The 24,750-nt window shown below is 35.4% G+C and overlaps 1 protein-coding gene across 1 annotated transcript; it reads left to right on the top strand.

The window, feature by feature from the left end:
• Window positions 764-9,039, top strand: LOC109229746 (purple acid phosphatase 22-like). The gene is made up of 5 exons (XM_019395298.1): window positions 764-934; window positions 1,148-1,442; window positions 6,292-6,860; window positions 7,440-7,528; window positions 8,709-9,039. The coding sequence occupies exons 1-5, from the start codon at window positions 764-766 to the stop codon at window positions 8,920-8,922; spliced, it is 1,338 nt and encodes a 445-aa protein (XP_019250843.1). The 3' UTR covers window positions 8,923-9,039.

Genomic DNA, 24,750 nt, shown 5'->3' with positions numbered 1-24,750 from the left:
TTGTATTGCTTTGATATGTGTCAATGTAAGGTGCTTACAAAATGATCAGGACCCTCTTTATATAGTAGAGGAATCCTATCTATGGTACGATTCTAATTATGGAAGTAAATTCCACGATTAGCATAAACAATCGCCCTTGATTTGATATGTTCCGGGATTTCCGCCGTGATCTTCGACCGGTCACAGATATCTCGCTTTTCCGTTATTGCGCTTTGCTCGAAGTCTGCCATATTTGGTCTCGATCATTGCTAGCCTCGATCTCGACAGGCACCTCGATCCTCGAACTCGATACCTTGTCTTCATGCTCTGGTCCGATCCACTACGACACTGGCCTTCGATGCAATTCCCTGGCCTCGATCAAATAGTAATATCGAGTAGGCCCGGTTTTAACCGTATACATTATTATTATTATTATTATTATTATTATTATTATTATTATTATTATTATTATTATTATTATTATTATTATTATTATTATTATTATTATTATTATTATTATTATTATTATTATTATATTATTATTATTATTATTATTATTATTATTATTATTATTATTATTATTATTATTATTATTATTATTATTATAGGCATTGCCGCAAGCATATCCAAAAATTGTCTCAATGGACATACTTCACGCAAATGCCATCTCAGTTAGCATATTCTATTAATTTTTTGAATTCCTTGGACCTCATCTTTTAACTATATAAATATTTAAATATTCTCTCATATTCTTCATATATACTATTCTCCTCTTTCTAAAAGCATGAATTTCTGTTACGTACCTATCAAAATGGCAAAATATTCCTCACTTCTCTTCTTCTTCCTCCTCCTAAACTCCCTCCAATATTTCCATGCATCGCCGGAATATTCCCGTCCTCATCCCCGTCCGGTTATCCTCACCGGTCATAACCGGCCCGAAACCGAGCCCGAACAGGTACTCAACAACAACATTTTAGTCACGTAACATCAAGTTTTATTTTACAATTTTTTTTGGGTTATTGAAAATTATAAGTATTGTTCTGTTTAACTATATGGGATTCGATCCACTGTTCTGATTAATTCGAATTCGAGCTAAGTAAGCCCACTAAGGGGATAAAACGCTCCCTACTGAAAAGTTCTGACCCGAAACTTTTTTTTTTTTTTGCAGGTACATATATCTTTAGTAGGCAACGATCACATGAGAGTAACATGGATTACATCTGATAAGCATGCGAAATCGATCGTGGAGTACGGGACATCGCCGGGGAACTACCAAAGCTCGTCGATGACCGGAGAACGTACGTCGTACCGATACTTTTTCTACAGCTCCGGCGAGATTCATCATGTTACTATTGGACCATTGGAGCCAAATACTACGTATTATTACAGATGTGGTGGTAGTGGGCCGGAGTTTAGCTTTAAAACACCACCTTCAACTTTTCCTATAGAATTTGCCGTCGCTGGTGAGTTTGTTGCAACTCTTTTACATTTTGCTTACGTTTTCTTTTTCATGCACTTTTGTATTTCCTTTAGTTTTAGTTTGTTAAAAAGAAAACATAAAGTTAATTAACTTTAGGAAGAGAAAAAGAAAAAGTTGTTTGTGTAACTTACAATGAAATAAAAAGGGATCTTTACACAAATAGCATGTCAGTGTCCGAGTAGATACTATTACTTTCTCTCAAACTATAGTACTATTATTTGATTAGGTTATCGAATCTTTTATTTCTCTTGAGATTCCTTCAATGTTCAGTTCTACACATATCTTTTTTCAGAATTAATGTTTACTTTTCCTAGTCGGTATACATATATAGATTATATACTGATTAACAGTTATACACGTATTATATATATAGATTACACATATATTATACATCTGTGACAATTTTTAGTTTAAGCGGTTAAGTTGACGGCTGTTTAGGTTAATTCTTCAAAAGAAAAGTTGTTTGTATAACATTATAATGAGAGTGTTTTTTATGTTTAATGGGTTGCTACCATTTATTTTTTCCTTTGTTTCCAACCAAACATTTAATTTTGATGCTATTTTCCTCCATTTTCTCCTCTTTCTCTTGTCCTGCTTTTTGATTCACTTCAACGTTTCTTTTCCTTTCCTTACTACACAAACAAAGGCTTAAAATATAGTTTTTCTTTTAATTTTTCTTTCTTGAATGGCTGAACAAATTAAACTTCACCCCTATTCTGTTACTAAATCGCTCGTAGCTTGCAAAATATTTTGATAATCTGTCGCTAAAATAGGATTAGCAGTAGATTTTTCTGCTTAATTAGGTACATAACTTGTTCGTTGTTAATTTTTTTTTTTTTTTTTAATTTTTTATAGTGAATTGTTTTAGGAGAAAATTTGATTCAACTAGCAATTTACTTGACAAGGAAGATCTGAATTTCCGCTGACACGAAATTAAAAATGTAATTAGTTTCAGATACATGCATATATTGACATTAAACTAATCTTTTGTTGACAAAGGGTACTACATTTAGGTTATAAGCAGATCTGTTAAACGAAAGTCAATACCAAAAGTCCAATTCCAGCTGAACGAAATAATTTACAACAAAACTAATTTTATCTTCTTTTAGTCTGATCAATTAAAAAATAATAATTTCCCCTTCTTTTTAGCTCTTAAGCTTTAACTTTGGATAATGATATTGTCAGACCAATTAGAAAAATATGTACTTGATCATAATAGTGTACTTTACGCATTGACAATTCTACTTTAATTTGGTACAGCAAATTTGCTCGCACTTTACGTAATCTCTTTTCACTAGTTGTTTATTTTTTTCCTTTCTTTTTGGTGCCACAAATTAACATAGCCCTTTAAACAAGTAAAAAAGTTAGTTCAAAATTTATTTGTGCCCATTTTTATGCAACCCAAAGATTAATTCACTACAAGAAAAACTCGAATTACATGGGGATTTTTTTCGCAGATAATTGCTGGGGATTTTGATGCGAAAATCTCAGAGTCCCTAAATTTTGAAATATTTACCTACAAACACGATTTTTCCAGGTAAATCCGCAAGTAAATTTGGCGCCATTTAGCGCCAATATATTACCTGGGGATTTATTTAGGAAAATAATTCCCAAGTATTATTTTCGTAGGTAATTCCGCAGGTAAGCAATAAAAAAATTGAAAATTTTATTTCATTTTTGAATTCGTAGAAGATTTCCCAGGTAACAATACTTGCGGATTTAGCTAGGGATTATTTCTTGAGAATTTACTTGGGGATATTATTTCTTTGGGAATTACCTGGGGATTTTCTATTGCGATATTAGTTGGGGATTATTTCTTGAGAATTTACCTAGGGATATTATTACCTAGGGAATTACCTGGGATTTTGTTGCTGCGATATTAGCTGGGGATAATTTCTTAAAAATTTACCTAGAAATTTTATTACCTAGGGAATTACCTGGAATTTTATTGTTGCAATTTAGCTGAAGGTTGTTTGTTGGGGATTTACTTGAAAGTTTTATTCCATAGGATTTTGTTGTTGTAATTTTAGCTAGGGATTGTTTCTTAGAAATTTACTTGAGATCATTTTATTATCTGAAAGTTTATTGTTGCATGTCTAGATGAAGCTATATTCTTGGAAATTTACCTGGGCAGAGGTAAATTATATCTTTTTGAAAGTTACAAAAACTAATGATTTATCTTTCACTATTGATTTTATCTATTTATTTAAAAGTAAATATAGTTAAAATTGTGATCCTATATAAAAGCTAATGATGTGATAAAAATTAAGTTACGTGTACAAACGTAACCATTTTATTTAACGTTCTATCTCCTACATATGTTAATTATTCACATTTAGTTAAAATGATGAAACTAAATTATAGTATTTAAATGATATTAGTTTGTATATTTTGGTATTGAGATTTAATTAGATATCAAGTGATTTTATGATTCTACCTGCAGACATCATCTCTTAATTGACCTAACATTATTGAAGCAACTTAATCTTATATATATTGTTAGAATCAGGGTAACAATTTTTACCAATTACGCAATCATATATAATGTGTTTATCTCCTGTTACTTTATATATTTTTTATTTAAGAAAAGAGATTAAATTTTTAATTAATTGTAATATAATCGTAATTTAGTTCACTTAGAAAAGAGTTTTCATTTACTTTTGGGAATCCTCATTTAAGACAACATTTCTTAAAAAATAAAATAAGAAAATAAGAGGAGAATATTAGTATTCCTAGAAATTAGAAACTAAGAGAGGAAATGATAATATGCGGTGACATTTTGTCCCACATTGGCCCAAGACATGGAGATTCTCCTATATTACCACGAGTCCCAACATGGTTAGTTGCAGTAGCCTTGAATGGATGGTGTGCTTTTCTAGAGATTTATATTATATTAATAATAATAATAATAATTAATAACGTGCAAGGATAATTTTTGATTTCCCAATATGGTTAGCTGCAGTGGTCTTTAATGGAAGGTGTGCTGTCCTAGAGATTAATATTATATTATTATTAATGTGCAAGGATAATTTCTGTTTATTAGAGAAATTGGGTACCATGACCGTCTAGGCAGTGGGTTGTTAGCTGCAGTTGTCTTTAATGGATGGTGGTTTGCTTTCCTAGAAATTTATATTATATTAAAAATGAAAATTTTTGGAATTTGTGGTCTTAAACAAGTTAAAAAGGAGCCCAGAGTATATGTGTGGTTGTAAACCCTTCTATTAAGGGTAGAGTTGTAAGTTTAAGTTAAAATTGTTTTCAAATTTAGAAAGGAATCATTCTTTTCGGAATAAACCAAAGAAGAAATAAATTCACATAAACTGGAACAGAGGGATTAATTAATAATGTGCAAGGATAATTTCTGATTATTAGAGAAATTGGGTACCATGACCGTCTAGTAAGTGGGTGGTTGTATATATATGCCTACATATAAATATACTAGGAAACTACAAATTATGTTATACAGAAGGCTGCCATAACAGTACTAATAATATCGATAAAAATTGACCAATAATTTTAATTTTCGTCTAAAAGTTCATGCATATTTTACTTGGGATTTACTTGCAGATGCTTTCCTATGAAAATTCGCAAGAAAAAAAATCCTTTTTTCATGAATTTTTACCGAAATTCTCATGCGAATAATTTATATGCGGATTCAAAATTCCCAGGTAACTTATCTGAGGATTTTAAATTCCGCACGTAATAATTAACCACGAAAGTTTTTCCATCGAATTTTTGTTTGAAGGAAAATCCGCTGGAAACTAAATTACCTGGGAATTTTCCTATATAACCGCCAGAAAAATTCCCATGTAATTCGTGATTTTCTTGTAGTGTAATGGAAGAAATGCTCTAAACTCCGGGCGTCATTTGGTTTAAGGGATTAAGTGGGTTATTCCGTGTTTGATTGAAGTTATTAGCTAAAATCAATATTATTCGTCCTTTAGAGATAGTGATCAAAAGGTTAAAATTCCAATGATAATATCGTGTTAACATTCAAATTACTACGTAGTTACTTCTATCTGCTATTTAATTAGTTCATTAGTCTTGCTCTCAAGGTGTTTTGATCACAAAATTTTGGTGTTTTGAATGTCTCATATATGACTTTCCATTTTTTCATGCTAACCTAACAAATTCTGATCACGAGATTTTCGTGTTTTAAAAAAATTATGACTTTTCATTTTGTCATGCTAACCTACTATAGATTTCTATCTTTTTTCCTTCATTCTACTTATAAATATCAATCTAACTAGGGATTTAAGTTAATCACATACACAGAGGCAGACCAGAATTTGAAGGTCGCGGATACACTTTTTGATTCAACTAAAATCTGCTTTGTATATAGGGTGTTCTCTATTAATATATCACTATTTTCTAAAGATATATACCTGTGCATGGAATTTTGCCGAACTTTACGGGTGCCGATGACCCCTCTACCTACTTCATACCTCTGCATATACTGATAGTATTAAAAATTTCTTACACTATCATCAAATTTTAACATAGTTGGGCTAGATCCCATATTTACAATGTTACCCATTGCGTAATACCTATCATAGACATACATTTACGAGTTTATTATATATCATTTTACACTATTAGGTCACCTTTAATTATCTGTTTTAGCAGGCAACCTGTCTTATTTTTTCAAGATTACAAACTCCATATTTTAAGGAGGCTTACTTGTAAATATCATTTGGTTCACCTAATAATAATATAAAAGAAATTTATACCGAAAGTGTATATATTTTATAAGTGATTTAATTGTATAAATATTCATTAATACTTATAGAACTTAAACTCTATCTGATATACATGTACTTGTGATTATATAGGGGACTTAGGTCAAACAGAATGGACAGCCTCAACTTTACAACATATAGGTGGAAAAGACTATGATGTCCTTTTGTTGCCTGGAGATTTATCCTATGCAGATACTCAACAACCACTTTGGGATTCATTTGGTAGATTAGTCGAGCCATATGCAAGCAAAAGACCATGGATGGTAACACAAGGAAATCACGAAATCGAAATTTTTCCAATTATTTATCCACATGGTTTTAAAGCCTATAATTCAAGATGGTTAATGCCATACCAAGAAAGTAGTTCCACATCAAACCTATACTATTCTTTTAATGTAGTAGGGTGTCATGTTGTCATGTTGGGTTCGTACACGGATTTCGATGCCGACTCGGATCAATACAAGTGGCTACAAGCTGACTTGGCGAAAGTCGATAGGGTAAAAACGCCGTGGATTTTCGCGCTTATTCATGCACCATGGTACAACTCTAATGCAGCTCATAAAGGAGAAGGTGAAAGTATGAGGAAATCTATGGAAGAAGTGTTGTACAAGGCTCGAGTTGATGTAGTCTTTGCAGGGCATGTACATGCATATGAACGTTTTGTAAGTACTAAGCTTCTCTTAATTTCTCTTAATTACTTCCACCGTCCCAATTACTACCAAAAATATAGGATTTAGAGACGGACAAATTTTGTAGCTAAATCAAAAAATTCGCTGTTAATGCTATTTAGCGACGAATTAGCGACAGATTATCAAAAAAAATTGTTAGCTGCGAGCGATTTAGCGACAGACTAGCGACGACGTTCGTAAGTAATTCCAGTTCTTTTAATAGCGAATTTATGTGATGGCGTTTGACGGACTTTATAAACGAAAGAAAGACTTTTGAAACTTGTATCCCATTAAAGGTAAAATGAGTATTTTTAAAGTTAAATAGTTACTAATATAGAAATATATCGTTCTTTTTGGAACTGGCTAAAAAGGAAAGATTGTCACATAAATTGGGACGAAGGGAGTAACATTTTTCTTGGCGTGTAGTTAGAATTAAATAGTTCACCTAATTGTTTATGAAATTAAATAGTTACATGTAGTTATGTTTTATATAATTTGATAAATTACAAAATTCGTTTATAATTTATATGTATAGAAACTAAACTCATATTGTTTTGTTTTGGGATATTACAGACTAGGGTATACAATAACAAGGCAGATCCATGTGGTCCTATTTACGTGACAATTGGAGATGGAGGAAACAGGGAAGGGCTTGCTATGATGTAAGTTCTCTGATTTTTGTTTATGTTAATTAATATACAAAAATAGATAAAAATCAAGGTCGAGATCAAGACTTAAAAAATATTTAATATTGATCTTGAGATCAATATGTTCTGGCATGTTACGGTTACTAATATGTACCACCAAGGAGTGTCGTGTGTTGGATTTGATTCTCCTCCACTTTTAACCAAAGATTTCGGTTCGAGCCCCGAGAGCGAAAATATCTCTAGTATGACGCGGTTTTCCTTTTACTAGATCCTATGCAAAGAAAATAGGAATTAATCGGGAAAGTGTGAAGAGTCGCACATCGATGGTGAGGGGATGGGTAGTCTCCTTATAAGGACTTGTAGGGAAATAACACGGAAGAATAACAATAATACTGCAATAATATTATTTGTAAGTAAATACACGAATTGGCTTGAATCGTGCTGGGCACTGTGCTAAGAAACTATTTCAGCATTGTGAAATATTTCCCCAGGATTAAACAAGCCTACCTCTATTTAAGAGGATACAGGAATCAGCAAAATAAAATTACAAACCCAGCTAGTAGGAAAAGGAAGTAAGAAAGGAAATAACTAATATTTAATAGTAGACAACAAGAAAGAAGAGAGGCGTAAAAGTAAATGAAAGAATGGATGTTTCTTCTGTGTTGAGGTTTGCTGAAGGAAGTCCCTTTTAATTATAGGCAACAAGCTGAAAGCTTTTCTTGCCATTTGTCAAGCTTAGTTGTCAAAAATATTGTATGCATCTTGCCAAAATATGGTATCAATTGTCACTCTTTATTGTTTGTAGGACACATGGACAAAATAAGTTATTTATCCATGATAGCTTTGAAATACTGCCACAGGACTTCGGCAATTCTCACCTAATTATAAGCTAGCTTTTAGGGTTGAGTTAGAACAAATGTATGTTTCTTTATCATGGTATCAGAGCTCGTGTGAAGAGTCTCATATTGGTGGTAAAGGGGATAGGCAGTCTTCTTATATGGACTTGGTCAATCCTCGCCTTATGAGCTAGCTTTTCGAGTTAATTAGGTCCAAGGTCCATTTCATTATCAGAAAGCAGGATACTAGATTGTTATAAAAGAAAAAACAAGTACTAATATATTACAAAAACATATAGTTTCACCAAAATTTTCTAGTTGGCTAACATGATTTACATTTTGTTTTTAACATTTTGAAGGTTTGAAAAACCAAGTCCATCAATATCAGTGTTTAGAGAGGCAAGCTTTGGACATGGTCGATTGAAGATATACAATGAAACACATGCACATTGGTCATGGCATAGAAACAATGACAAGAACTCAGTTATGGCTGATGAGTTGTGGCTTCAAAGTTTTGCTTCCTCTAAATCATGCTGTAAACAAGAAATCAAGACTCAAAAGGATGAACTCTAACAACAATAAATTTATTTAATATCTTCCAATACCTTTTTTTGGTAGTTGAATTTGATGTTTATAGAATTATATAAAGCATATCAGAATAACAAGTCATGAAGATTTATTTGTTTTTCCCCCCTTTTTTATTGGCTAGTTTTTGGACTGAAAGGGCAAGCAGAGGCGGATCCAGGATTTTAATTATATGGTTCAGCCTTTACGAATTCTTAGTATTGAACTTATTATATTTTTAAAGTTATGAGTCCATACCCACTATATATTTCAATTTTAGTGAATTTTTATACTAAATATATACTCCGTGTCGAAAGTACTGGGTTCAGATGAAAACGGTACTATAACACTACATACGCCTCTGGTAACAAGTTGTGTTATTATTATATGCTTAAGGTTAATCATTATAAAGATCTTTTTACACCATTACTAAATTGTAACATGTAATAACAAGTTAGTTACATATATTCTATGCTTAATTAGATTGGAATTATGCTTGCTATTTTCGAAATCGAACTGCGGACTAAATATTTCAATTTTTCTATTTCAATACAACAAGAAAGAGTTTATTACTATGATATAGTTAGAATATGAAAATTTGTTTCGATAACTAAGGTCTGTTCTTTCTTTTCCTGTTTTCTTTTTCAGTCAACCGCAGTAAGAAAATACATAACATATGTTCTTTTTAAAGTTTATTCTCTTGTTGTGGCTGCTAAGTTCTAACTAATGAATATCTTCGTCATGATTTTCGAATTCATTTTATGGCATCTCGAGGATATGTACATGAATTTATGGTTATATTTATTTTTTCGTGTGTATTAGTGCATGTTGATTTTGTTGAATTTTTTTGACGAACTCTGATTGACCTAAAATTTTGTAGGTCCATAGGAAACGGCCTAGTGACCATTATTCATCTCTTTGCCATGACTTTCATGTTAAATTTTTGGTGTTTTAGTGTCATACAACACGAACTTGTGATTTTATTTACTTTTTCGTGTGTATTAGTTCATGCTAATTTGTAGAATTTCTTTGACGGACTCCGATTGGCAAAAAATTTCGAAGCTCCATAACAAACAACCTACTGACTAATACTCATTGCTTCGCCATAGCGTTCGGGTTTATTTTTTGATATTCTGGGATCATGCAACACAAATTCATGATTATACCTATTTTTATGTGTATTAATATATGCTGATTTAATAAATTTATTTTGATAGACTCCAATTGGCCTGAATTTTTATAGGTCCGTAAGAAACAACCTAGTGACTAATACGCATTGCTTCGCCACGACTTTCGACTTTATTTTATAGTGTTTGGGGTCAAACGAACTTATGATTATATCCACTTTTTTGTGTGTATTTGTAAATGCTAACTCTATAGAATTTTCTTGACGGACTCTGATTAGCCTGAAATTTCGTAGGTCCATAGGAAACAGCCTAGTGACCAATACTCACTGCTTCGCTACGACTTTCGTGTTCTTTTTATGATATTTCGAGTTCAGGCAGCATGAATTTATGATTATATTCACTTTTTCATGTGTATTAGTGTTGGGTTTAAGCTTGTTAGAGCTTAAAATAGAGTGAATGGGAAACGGAGAGAAAATAAATTTTTTGAATTTTCTTCTTTGACAAAGGGACATTGTCCTATATTGGAGGAGGAAGAGAGTTTTTATGGGTATATATAAAATTGCACTTCTTCTAGCTCTTAAAGAGTTGAGAAGAAGGCAAGCCTCGCGAACCTCGCGCCATCGTCGTCGTCCCTCAGCTTCAGCTTTGGCTTCGGAAATGTGATTGTCGTTTATTAGTTAACGTAATATTAGTTTAATCCAAATTGCCGTTTTTTATAACGCTAAATTGTTTTCCTTCGTTTTGAATTTCCCGTTAGAATTTAAATTTGGCGGTTTGCGTAAATGACTGTTTTGTAAAACAGTCATTTTGAGTTGCAGCTTTACATGAAGAGTTGCAACTCTTCGGTATTGCCCAATATTTTGGCTATAAATACATGATCTTTCCCTCAGATTTTCCTTACGAAAATTCTGATTTCTCCTTCTTCCTTCTGCATTATTTTTTAACAGAAAGAAAGCGGTACGTGTGATTTGCTATCTTTGAGTTCGTTGGTCACTGGGCTTTGAAGTACCGCTACACCAATGAGGGTAATTCGTTTTATCCTGAGAGGAAATAATCCTAAACCTCGGGTACTAGGTGGAATTAAGTTCCTTAAGGAAACATTGTGAATTCAGTGGGTTCTGATTAATTTTATGTTTCTTCCACATTTCTAGTTTTACGTTGCTACTGGTTTTTTTGAATATACATTAATACAGATTACTAACAATTAGTACTTGCGGATTTTGTAGAATAGTTTTGACGGATTCCGATTGGCCTGAAATTTTGAAGGTCCATAGGAAACGATCTAGTGACCACTAGTCATTCCTATTTTAGGGTCCCAAAATGCCAAAATACGAGGAACAGTCATGGCGAAGCAATGACTATTGTTCATTAGGTCGTTTATGATGGGCTCAAAAAAATTAGGTGATTCGGAGCCTGTCACACGAATTCATGAAGATGGCATGGACTAATGCACACGAAAAATTAAAAATTGTCCTAAATTTCTGTATTGTGGACATGAAACGCCTTAAAACGAGGAACTGTCATTGCGAAGCAATGACTATTGTTCATTAGGTGATTTCTTTTGGGCCCACCAAATTTTAGGCGATTTGGATCCCGTCACCCGAATTTATGAAGATGGCGTGGATATTAGCACATGAAAAATTGAAAAGCATCATGAACATGAATTACTTTTTTACGGCCCTAAAATGCCAAAATCGAGAAATGATCATGGCGAAACAATGACTTTATTCATTAGGCCATTTCTAACGGCCCACAAAACTTCATCAATTGGGCATTGATTTCCTAAAGCGCAACTTGTCCGTTTTCTTCTCTGTTGTGATCGTTTCTTCTTTAATAAGGTAGCTATTTTACGTTGGATTCATGCGACAACAAGGTGAAATGTTCGATTGAGAACTTCTCTTAAGCTTTACAATAATGTATGCACAGCAAAGTAATGTCCAACTTCTTACCAAGAAAATTTCCCTGGACTTCAGGCATAATGCTGTATGGTGGTCCGGGCCCGGGCCTAAATGTGCTAAACGAGCCGGGCTAAACGGGCCGGGCTTAGCGGTCTCGGGCTCTGGCGGTCCCGGGCTTCGTGGGCTCAACGGGTGGAACCAGCCCGTGACTGGCCTAAGCCCATATAGTCCTGGGCTAAATGGGCCGGGCTCGTGGGCTTAGCGGGCCTAACAGGCTTTTTTATTTCCGGGCTTTTTTTTTTAATTTTTTTTTTGTTTAAGGCAATTTCTTGGAAACCATATATGTATGTATATATATAAATTGCTCTTATACATGGCTATATAAATATATGTAGTATATATAATATAGAAATCTAATTATTAAAGTGCTTGACGAAAAAGTAAAATAACAAAACAATAGTAAAACTAAATTGGCATGCATAATAAATTAATAACAAAGTACAACATAAAGCATAAATACATCTAATAATTTTAAAATAACACAAATTGTTGAAAAATCTTAAAGACGAATTTGCGGATAAATACCCTCAACACAATATTTTATATGCCTCCTTAAAATGCCTGTGGTACACCCTGAACGAAAATTTAAGACTCTTCCATAGTTCTTGCACTTTAATATTTGGCCTTCTTCATTTTCTTCAAGCACTTCAAAGTATTGCGAAACAAATAAGCGCACTCTTTCCGAACGAGGCATGATTTAACTTGAAATTTCAGATTGAGACTTGAAGCCTTGAAAATTGGAGATTGAGAGATTGAGAGAAATTTAAATTGAGAAATGAGTATTGAGTACTGAAATGAAGAAGAGGGAGGGGGGTACTTATAGTGTTAGAGAAGGTTAGTTTTGTAAATTTAAAAAAAACGGCTATTTGTGCAATTAATATGACCGTTGGTGGTCATTGGGGGTGGGGCCCTCATTTTGAAAAATCTTGTTTTGTAAATGTTTTGTTAATATATATATATATATATATATAATATATATATATATATATATATATATATATATATAATATATATATATATATATATATAGTATGTTATGTATATATATTTCCAAATATAATTTCTTGTAATGTTTTGTAGTATATATAGTATGTTATGTATATATATTTCCTTATAAAGAATTGCAAGTTAAAGGCAAAAAGAATATTGCAAAGAGATATTCAAGGGAATGTCTTATAATTTTTATTACCAAAAATGGCATATCTTTCTTAGTCTTCTTCCCCCCAATGGAATGAGCACAACAAGGTGCTAATACCACCATTAAAAGGAAAAAAAACTAAAGAAAATGTGCCAAAGTACAAGTTACACCATAATCTACATTGTATCTCTAACAAATCTCATAAATCCTTCAAGGTTCGGAGGAGGTTCCATTGGTGGTGGCGGAAAAGAAGCTTGTTCATCACCGCTTCCGGGCGAAGCAGCATCCTCCGCAAGTTCCTCTATCATTTCTTCATAAGCTTCGTCTATCTCCGGTTGATTCTGCAAGTCCAAAGTTTCTTCTTTCGAGCGGATCCAATCTCTGAATAGTACTGATTTTTCCAAGCTCTCCCTCATAGACGCTCTATGATCACCTATTTGAAGTCTTGCTTGACTGAAAGCGCTCTCTGATGCAACTGTTGAAGCTTGAATAGATAAAATATCCCGAGCCATCCTTGCAAGAACCGGAAAATATTTTTCCCTTGCCTTCCACCATTCCAAAAGATCAAAGGTGCCGTCTGGATTCTCCTTTTCAAGTCCATGCGACAAATAAACTGAAGCTCATTTAGATGTGAAGTCTCATCAAAACTATCACCTGAGAACCCCTAAACTCCGTCCAAGATTTAAGTGCTTTTAGGCCCGCAGCTTTTTTAGACGATTGTGAACTAGACGAAGTAGGGGTTGGAACATTTGGCCTAGCATGATCTAACACAAGTTGATAAGCATTTATAAAATGTTTGAGCATTTATTTTAATTGAGGCTTTCGCCTCTGCAAGTGTAGAAAATTCCTCAATTGAAAGATCTAAAGCCTTATAAATATTGAGTACCGAAAGTGAGGACCTCCTAAATTTCATTGTAGGATTTAACATTACAGCAACACCATAAATAGGGGATAGAGAAAAAATATTTTTTTAAACTTTTCTTTCATTGCATTATTATAGCAAGTTTATAAATTTCCCCACCCTCCGAAAATTCAACAAACAAATCACATAGTGCTGCAATATAAACTAAACAGTTTGAAATAGTAGGATAATATTGCCCGAAAATGCATTTGTAGCAATTTGAAAATGTTCTAAAAAATCTATAAGAATTTGACATTCATCCAATCTTGATTTGTAAGGATTTCATCATCATCCTTACCACCAACACGAGCATTAAACGTTGCATTAATTGGGTTTCTATATTCATATGCAACTACTAAACTTTCGTACATATAATTCCATCTAAGTTGGACAAGGTTTAGGAACCTTTCTTTCTCTAAGGCCAAATTCATCATATTTTTTAAAATACTGTCTAAGTCTACTTCTACGGTTTGAATAAAAAAGCCAATTAAGAGCCATTCTAACCTTTTCAATTTCTAAATTTAAAATTCTCATACCATCACCGACGATTAAATGGTAAATATGGAAACAATTACTAAATGCAGGATTTAGTGTTGTTGTAAGTACGCCTATAGCACTAGTGCTACTAGAAGCATTATCCATAGAAATTGCCATTATTTTATCTCTAATGCAAAAATATCTAAACAATATCTGCAACAGTGTTAGCAATAAACTTACCTGTGTGACGTGAATTAATTATTCTATAAGCAATAATGCGTTTTTGCATTATCCACTCCTCATCTATCCAATGACTTGTAACAGTTAGATAATCACAATCATTATTACTTCTACCAATATCCGTAGTATAAAAATCCGATTAGTTATATGAGTAAATAAATACCGCAAATATTGTTCATATTCATGTTTATATTTATAAATATCGCTCTTAACTGTTGCGCGAGGCCAACCTTTATAAGTAGGATTAAAAACTTTTCTAATATAATGCACAAAATTAGGGTTAGAAGGAAAAGTATATGGTAAGCACATAACGGTAACCATCTTTGCTAATTCTTCACGATATTTATTAGGATCGTAATATAAAATACCACCGGTCACAGTGTTAATTCCTGGTTGAACTAGATTTGAACCTGTACTAGGGTTAACCGCAATATCTACACTTGTCCCCTCTTGCTGCGCTTTCATTTGTAAATATTTAAGTTTATCTCTAGGGTGTGTTTGTATGTGCCTAGCCAAACTACCCGTACCGCTACGGTCTCCAGTATATTTATGCGCCAGCAATTTCCCACAAGTTTTACACTTAGCCTTATTTTGTTCTCTTACTTGAGTAAAAAAATTCCAAACTATTGATGTTTTTAGGCGTTTAGAAGGTTGTCTATTAAAAGTAGGGGTTTCTACAGGTGGGTCGGGCGGGGCATCAGTTGGGTTATTAACAGGACTAGTAGGTGTATCATCTAAATTCGGTTGGGTTTCATCTACATCCTCATTTTCCTCATCATTTTCTAAGATAGTTTGATTAGGATAAAGAGCATTCATAACTTCTTCATTTAATTGTTCACCTGGTGCAACATTATGGCAAAATTCACTATCGAAAAATTTAAAACAAGGGTTATCACTATCAAGAATAATAGGAGCAGCAGGACGGGTAACAGGTCTGGGTTGGGGAGCCGGGGGAAGGGTAGTAGGTTGGCGACTACTTTCATCAATTTTAGCTTTTCCCTTACCACCAAATATTTTTTTCAAAGAAAATGCCATATTAATTACAATTATGCAAACTAAAACAAACAAAAATATATTCTTAAAACTTAAGAGTTGGAACGAGTTTACCGAATTGCCGAACAACTTCTTGAAAATTAAAAATCGTTGAAGACTTGAAGACTTCAATTAAACAACTTCACAATTTTTCACGAAATTGCAATAATAAAATAAGCAATTATAGAAGAGAAATTAGATATAGATTGAGAGAGATTGAGAGAGATTGATGAATTGGTGAGTAAAAATGAAAGAATGAGGGGGTATTTATAGTTGAGAATTGGAAAAAAGTGTAATTATATAAAGTTTGGGGTTAAAATAAAGTTTGGGGGCCAAATAGCTATTTCTTAAAGTGGCCAACGGATAAATTTTGAAGGCCAACGGCTAGATTTTAAAAATCTGACCGTTGGTCTTTTTTTTAAAAAAAAATTTTTTTTTAAAAAAAATAGCCGTTGGAGCCCGTTAGACCCGGTTGAACCGGCCCAGGCCCGCCTGCCGGTCCCGGACTTAGCGGTCCCGGGCTCGTGGGCTTATAGAAGTGAACCGGCCGGTCACGGGCCTCCTACACCATTGGGGATTGGCCCACCAGGACCGGCCCGCCAGGACCGTTTAGCCCGTTAAGACCGCAGGCCCGGTCCGATCCCGGTCCACCAAACAGCATTATTCAGGCAAAGCCTAAAAGGGCATACCAATATACCAAGGAATCTGCAAGCTCAAAATTAAACAACACTCAATTGAGGTAACCATTATGTACAATCAAATGCTAAATACACTATTAAACAGGTATCTCTCTCTAAAATATTACTCTCTTATGGAAAATTGCCACGACGAGAAAAATACTAAAAATATGCTCAACAAAATCCAGGCATTCACATTGGCTTTCACGAGTCAAATATCAGCATTTATAGTGATTCGGTCAACTGATAAATACCAAAAGAGATACAAATATTTAACGTGGTTCGGTCAACTGACCTACGTCCATGGAGAAGATGAGCAATCGACTATATAAAAGAGAGTACAAAATATTGAGAGAACAACCTCACGAAGAGGCAAACAGTGACACACTAACACTTGTCCCGTAAAGTTCTCCCCCTAGGCACAACTCTCAACCCTCATATGGCTACATTGTGGATCCTACTGAATGAGAAGGAAGGATCCTCAATTTATAAAAGTCCAAACCTTTTCTTACAAGAAAAAGGACTAGCCAAATATGGGAGATTCATAATTTCCTTCTATAAGAAGGAAAACCCAATTATGGTAAACTTATCGTCATTTTCTTCAAGAAATAGGAAAACCAAATATGGTAAGAAAATCGGGGCAACACCTAACAATAATTATATTCCAATATATTTAGTTATAGATATAACTCATAGGGAGTGTATGTGTAGGATTTGATAGTACAAGGAGTATAATATTTAATTTTAAAATACAAGGAGTGTATCACAAATTGTGTCCTACTATGGGAAGTTTTAGTGTAATGTTGCATTTGCTATTTTGATTGTACACTTTTTAGTACACTTACCCTAGAAGAAGAAAAAGATAACCCATCAAATACCCAAACTTCATACCCATCACAGTTAAGGACAAACCAGATTTTACGAACCCTGGAAACAGTCCATAATCATTAAACTACTGGGAAAACGTACGGGATACAACTTACTGCGCACCAAGATCCAAAAAAACTGGAATTCATCCGAACCCCTTAACTTAATTGACCTGGGCAACGATTACTATCTTATAAAGATCTCTTCCACGGACCACTACCTAAGAATCATCAACCACGGACCTTGGTTTATTGGATAACAGTACCTTACAGTCAAGAAATGGACACCAAAATTCAACCTAAATGCAAACCACATCAATTTTTTCACCATTTGGATACGATTTCAACAACTACCCACATAATATTACGACCTTGAAATACTAATAAAATAGGCCAATAATTAGAGACATTTTGAAGATTGACAGCTGCACAACCAACACAACCAGGGGACGGTATGCACGGCTATGTATCCTGGCACCACAAGGGACACCACTACCATGAAATGTCATGATTGAAAAAATACCTACATGATATTCACTACGAAGACACCAACCCACTATGCACAATATGCAGATGGTTGGGACATATATATCAATTCCCAAACAAGGCAACAACTTCCGCAATGACTAAGGAAAGCGACGATCCAAAAAGAGCACCTGAATAGTGGAAGACGGTGTCATACTCCAACAAAAGGTACACCACTCCAACTTCACTCCCAATAATTATAGAAAAAGAAAAAGAGAAATTAGAAAAAGAAGAAGAAAAAAACAAAAATAACATTAACGAAAAAAAAAGGATTGGGAAAGTCAAAAAACAAATACTGTCGAAAAAAATGATGGTAAAAAAGAAGAAGAAATTAACATAGGAAATGACACTTACATCATGACCCCTACTACCTCATCACCTAAAAACACCTCAACACCTATAAACACTCCAAACTTGGGGACAAAGACATATGTTCCCTATTCCACCTCTAAAATATCTTAAGAGTCAACTATCCTTACACAAAAAACCAATTCACATGAAAAATGATATTTTCTTAGGAACTATTTATTAAATATCAGTATCTCCTACCGAACTTTCTCTCTCCTCTCTCTAGCTCTCAGCGTACGATTAGCGTGTTGCTAACTTGCGCTAGCCAGAAATAGGGGGAAGAGGACGGCCAAAATGGAATTCAACAAAGGTGCAACTTGTAGACCTCATAACTACAGTAGGAAGAACAGTGGGGAAAGGGAAATCGCCTCAGGTAATCATAACTCGAGATATGGCCGGAGCAACTACACCAAAAACAGTTATGGGATCTGTGGAGGGAACGAGCTCTGGCGCCGGAGTGACTACTGAGTCGCAATCGAAGGATGCATGTATGAGAACTCCAGGAGTAGCCAAGCAATTGATGTTGGAAATCCCTAATCCTACGGAGACGCAATCGGAATCGAAGAAAGAATTAATGCCCAGTCGATTGGGGGGAAACCTAGGCCAAGGGGATACTAAGGAAGGATCAATTGACATAAGTGCAATAACTGAACCTATTGAATTTGAGGGAGAGCAAAAGCAGCAACAAGCATCAAACGGGAAGAGCGAACCTCGTCGCTGGGAACAAATTTGCAGCACGAGGTATGGCTTTAACTTTCATTGCACCTACAATTTACAATGGAGAACCAATTGTGGAGCTTCAACAAACTGAGATTGAAAAGGGCAATGAAAAATGGAAATATACTATCATATTATACGTTGTAGGGAGGCCCCAAGCATTGGGGCAGTAGAGAGATTTATTGCATTCCAATGGAACTTTACTTCTAAGCCTAAGATATATTACCACAATTAGGGTTACTTTGTTGTTAAGTTCAATAGCTTTGGAGGAAATAAATGAAGTCTTGCATTCAGGGCCATACACATGAGCGAAGCTACATTATGATAAAGGTGGTCAATTGACCACCCTTCATCAGAAAATTACACTACATATACAGATAAAATATTAGGTTTTAAAGGTAAATAACATGTATTGAATACCCTTTCTCGGGTTTTGTTTTTTACTTCTTTCAAATTAGAACATCCTTAAAAAAAATCTGGTTCGCCACTGGCCATACACCATCAATAGCAAGCCAGTAATTACAAAGGCTTGGACTGTTGAGTTTGATTTCAATGAAGAAGTGTAGAGGACTATACCATTGTGGGTGATACTGCCCAACTTACCACTCAATTGCTGGGAAAATGAAACATTAAGTAGGATAGGGAGTAGTCTAGGAACTCCTATCTATGCTGATGACTGTACTACCAAGGTGGATCATATATCATACACAAGGATTCTTGTGGAAATGGATATCAGCAGGCCACTACCTACAAAGGTGAAGCTCAAGGATCCTAAAGGAAAGTTATTTGAGCAAAATGTTGAATATGAATGGAAACCTCTTTTCTGTAGTCCATGCCTACAATTGGGGCATTATTGTCAAGATAAAGCCCTTCAACAACCCCACAAGGCTCCGCAACATCAATAAGGCAAGAATATTAAACAAAAGCAGGGATGGAAAGCTAAGGTAGGCAAGAAGAAGAACACAATAAAACAGACAAGACACAAGAGAAGAAAACTCTGCAAATATCAGGGGGAGTGACAAAGCCACAGAACAAGGAGATGAGCCCTGAAACTAGTAGAGCTCTAGTGCAAATTACAAATGAAGGTTGGCAGACTGTAAGAGGGAAGGTTGGTGCTAAAGGGGGCCAAATATGTTGTGAACAATCAGTAAGGGTGGTAAATGGATTTGGCCTACTTGGGGATAATGAAATGCAATTACACATTGGTGTTTCATGCGGTACTCAACAAGGTTGGCAAAGTAGTGCAGGGGTTGATATAGGAGGTACACTAATTAATTCCAAATGAAGTTAATTACTTGGAACGTGAGAACCCTCAACAAAGCCTATAAGCAAACAGAGTTAATGATATTTATAAGGGACAACAAAATTAATGTGATTACTATAGTTGAACATAGAGTCAAGCAACCACAAGCTAGTGGAATAATGCAGAAGATAGCACCGGCTTGGCAGTGGTGTCACAACTATAAGACCAATGGGAGTGGAAGACTGTGGATACTCTGGGACCCTAATGAAGTTCAATTCAACATGATATGCCATAAAGAATAGTATATTCATGGAGAGGTCCTAATTCATGCCTCGAGATTGCAGTTTATCTTTACAACTACACCAAATGATATAGGGACCATGGCTTTGTATGAGAGACTATAATGCAGTACTAAGTGTAGATGATAGGTATAATGGTAATGTTGATCAGGAGCTGGAAGTTAAGGATTTTCAGCAATTTCTCATGGATGTTGGTATGGCTTAAATAAGAGTAGTGGGAAGGAACTATACATGGACTAACAGCCATGTGTTTAGCAGAACTGATAGAGCAATAGGGAACTCTGAATGGATGACACAATTGCCTCATTTAGATGTACCGGTGATGCATCCCTACTTCTCTGATCACTCCCCACTTTGCATTCAATTCAAAGATAGTCCAAAGAATCCTAAGCCTTTCATATTTTTTAACCACCAAGCTAAGCACAAAGATTTTCAAAGTATAGTTAAAGAAGTATGAGAGCCAATCATGCTACTAACATGAAGACAATTTGGCTGAAACTTAAACTGGTTAAACAAGCACTCAAAAGCTTCACTCCTTAGAGTTCTCAGAGAGTCAAGGGTTAAATACAAGGCATCAGCTAGTAGAAGTTCAAGAGAAAATGCACGATAAAAGTACATCTTCTGAGTTCCTTGAAGAGGAAAAGTAATTAAGACCATAACTGGAGAAATGGGTATCTGTTGAAGAAAAAATTTACCGACAGAAGTCTAGGGTCTAATGGTTGAAACTAGGAGATTCAAATTCTGCATACTTTTATGCATCTATGAAGAAGAGTCAATCATAACAAAATCAGAAGCTTAGTTAACATATGGGGAGACATTGTTCAAATTGACTAGGGCATTGAGGAAGAGATAATATGGTTCTATAAAAATTTACTTGGGTCTTCTGCGAATGAATTGCCTGCCATACAACCTAGTGTAATGAAAGAAGAGGGAATACTGGGCAGGGGAGAATAACTAAAACTAATTGAGCCAGTTACAAATAAAGAAGTATATGCTGCACTCTGTGAGATAGATGACATGAAGGCTCTTGGCTGTGATGGTCTCAATGATCATTTCTTTAAAAAGACATGGGCAACTATAGGAGATGATATTACTACAGCTGTGCTGAGGTACTTTGAAACAACTACTATGCATTTGCCTATTAATGTCACTACAGTTACCTTGATCCCAAAAGTAAAACACCCCTCATCTGTTAGAGAATTTAGACCTATTCCTGTTGTACAATCATCTATAAGATCATCTCAAAGATCTTAACAAACAGATTGAAAGGATTTATGGATTTTTTGGTGGATAATAGCCAATCGGGGTTTGTACCAGGAAGGGTGATCACTGACAACATCATTCTTAGTCATGAACTGGTGAAAGGTTATGGGAGGAAAGGGGTATCTCCTAGGTGCATGATCAAATTGGACATGCAAAAATCGTATGATTCTATTGAATGAGTATTCTTAGAGCGGATCTTAAGCAGCCTGAACATACTTGCTATTTTTGTTGATTGGGTTATGAAGTGTGTCTATACTGTCTCATATTCTATACTAATTAATGGCAACCCAACAAAGCCTTTCCAAGCCAAAAAAGGACTCGGACAAGGAGATCCACTGTCTCGTTACTTGTTTGTGTTAGCCATGGAGTACCTGACTAGAATGCTCAAGACTTTGCAGAGAAAGCCAAACTTTAACTATCATCCTAAGTGTGAGAAATTGAAGATAGTCCGATTGGGGTTTGCAGATGATCTCTTGTTCTTCTGCAGAGGAGATGTCACATATGCGACATGAATGCTTTGATGCCTTCTCTAAAGCATCATGTTTGAAAGCTAATGTGACTAAGAGCTCTACATATTTTTGGGGGGTGAATTGTAATGACCAACAACAGATCTTAAGTGAGCTGACCAAGGGTAAATTTCCTTTTAAGTACTTGGGAGTTCCTCTGAGCACTAAGAGGATATCTGTCTCACAATGCCAACCACTGATAGAGAAAATCCTGGGCAGAATTAAGACCTGGACTGCCAGATACCTCTCATATGCAGGAAGATTACAACTGATCAAAACTATTCTGTTCTCTATATAGATATTCTGGTCCCAGATCTTTGTATTACCCAAGAAGATCCTAAAGAGGATAGTAGCTACATGTAGAATCCATCTCTGGACAGGTGGTTCAGAAAGTTCAAGCAAGGCTCTGCTATCATGGGAGAAAGTTTGTTTACCAAAAACAGCTGGAGGATTCAATATCCTGGATGTATACACCTGGAACAAGGCTGCCATCTGCAAACTATTATGAAATCTTAGCAAAAAGAAGGATAGGTTGTGGGTCCAATGGTTACATATGTACTATGGGAAGCAACATCCAATCTGGATCAAGGCACCCAAGCAAGTTTCATGGGTGGCTCATAAATTCATAAAGGCAAGAAGCTACATTGAGGATGTGGGGATAGACATGGATGATATTTTAAAATGAAAGCACTTCTCTATCAAAAAGCTCTATTTACAAATGAGAGGCAACTTCCAAAAAGTATCATGAAGGAAACTAACATGTAACAACCTCGGATTACCCAAATGGATCTTTATATTAACCTTGGTTATACAGAACAGGCTACTTACCAGAGATAGACTAGTCGTTTGGGGAGTCAATGACAATGCAAGCTGTCCATTATGTAATGAGCTTGATGAATCTACAAACCATATATTATTCTCATGTGGAGTATCTGCTGAGATATAGCAGAAGCTATTTGGGATGACAAGGCATTTACAGATATGACATGGACTGGCAGAATGAAATATTATGGGTAAAAACAAATGCTAAGGGCAGATCTGCAGGTGTTGAGATCTTTAGAATGACTATTGCTGCTTGTGTATACCATATTTGGCATGAGAGAAATATGAGAGTGTTCCAAGGGAAAAGTCGACCAAACCAGGTCTTGATAAGGCTAATCATTCAAGAAGTAATTTGCACAAGATCCAAGGAGACTACACTGGCAAGGACAATTGAAAAGCTAACTATTATCGTAGATGTCATGGTAGCTGTAACTAGTAGATTGATGTAGTGAATTGTGTAGTGAACTAGAAGGTAGCGATGGTAAGATTGGAGTTGTCCAATCTCTGTTTTCTTGTTTGTTTCTTTTAAACACTATACATATTATTACTGGTAATAAAATAATTACTTACCAAAAAAACCAATTCACAGTCCTTAGTCAACTGGACTTGGGACATAAACTACCAAAATAGAAGAAAGCGAAAACTGACACCAAAATCACATCAACATCGCCTTCATCTGCCGGGTACAATCAAAATAAAAAAATCACTTATTTCTATTTTCAGCCAAAACACCTAACTGCCTACCACCTTTACAACAAACAAAAGCCATCATTTCTGGTAATACCTTTACTACGCCCTCAAAAATACTGACTGCAGCAAACAACAACAATACCAAAAAGAAACAACCAAAAGTACTCAAGTACAAAAGCACAATAACCCATGCGGCAAAAATAACTCATACGTTAATAGTAAAAACGACAACATCCCTAATACTCCTCCAAAAAAGACTACTCTGCATGAAATCATATCCACTTATGAAGCCTAATCCCTCCCTACTACCTACCCTCACCCTTTCACAGATGCCACAGCCAAGACCCTCATATCCATTATTCACCCAATCCCCTCCCATCAACCACCCCACCCACAAAACCAAAAGCCCAAGCAACACCCCCCACTCCAACCGGCCAATTTCTCTCCTCCCCATTGCTCCCTCCCACCGCACCAGTCTCCATTTCACCTCAACCAAAACATGTACCTCCAATGCCACCAACGTCCCCACCAATGCTACCACCACTAGTACCCACCGCATATGAGGGAGATCCACTAACACCTTCTATATCACCACAATCACTTCCAAGCACACTACTACTTCCAAACAATAGTTGTCCCGGTGATGCCAATTCCCATACTACATCACCCACCACCGACCCCTTGGTTGGATGTAGTGGGATTACAGCAACATGCACAGTTCTTCCTAGGGAACACACAAGACCTCGTCAACCAGCTACAGGATTGGGGACCCCGCGCAGCAGTGCGAATGGAAACCTTGTAGAACATGGAGATTTCAGCATTGGAGTGGTAAACCACCTCACAGAAGCCACTCAACGACAACAACAAATGTAGGGGACCTACCAGCAACCACAGGCGCAACAACAATTGCAGGTTCAGATCACCATGGAAGCCCAGGAGGAACAACAAATTCCTACACCCCCACCAAACACTTGGTTGCTCTCATCAACGGACATAGAGGAGTTACAG

Source organism: Nicotiana attenuata, chromosome 7 (assembly GCF_001879085.1).
Source record: "Nicotiana attenuata strain UT chromosome 7, NIATTr2, whole genome shotgun sequence".
NCBI classification, from domain to species: domain Eukaryota; kingdom Viridiplantae; phylum Streptophyta; class Magnoliopsida; order Solanales; family Solanaceae; genus Nicotiana; species Nicotiana attenuata.
The sequence above is the reverse complement of the archived record's forward strand: the minus strand, read 5'-3'. Positions and strand labels throughout refer to the sequence as shown.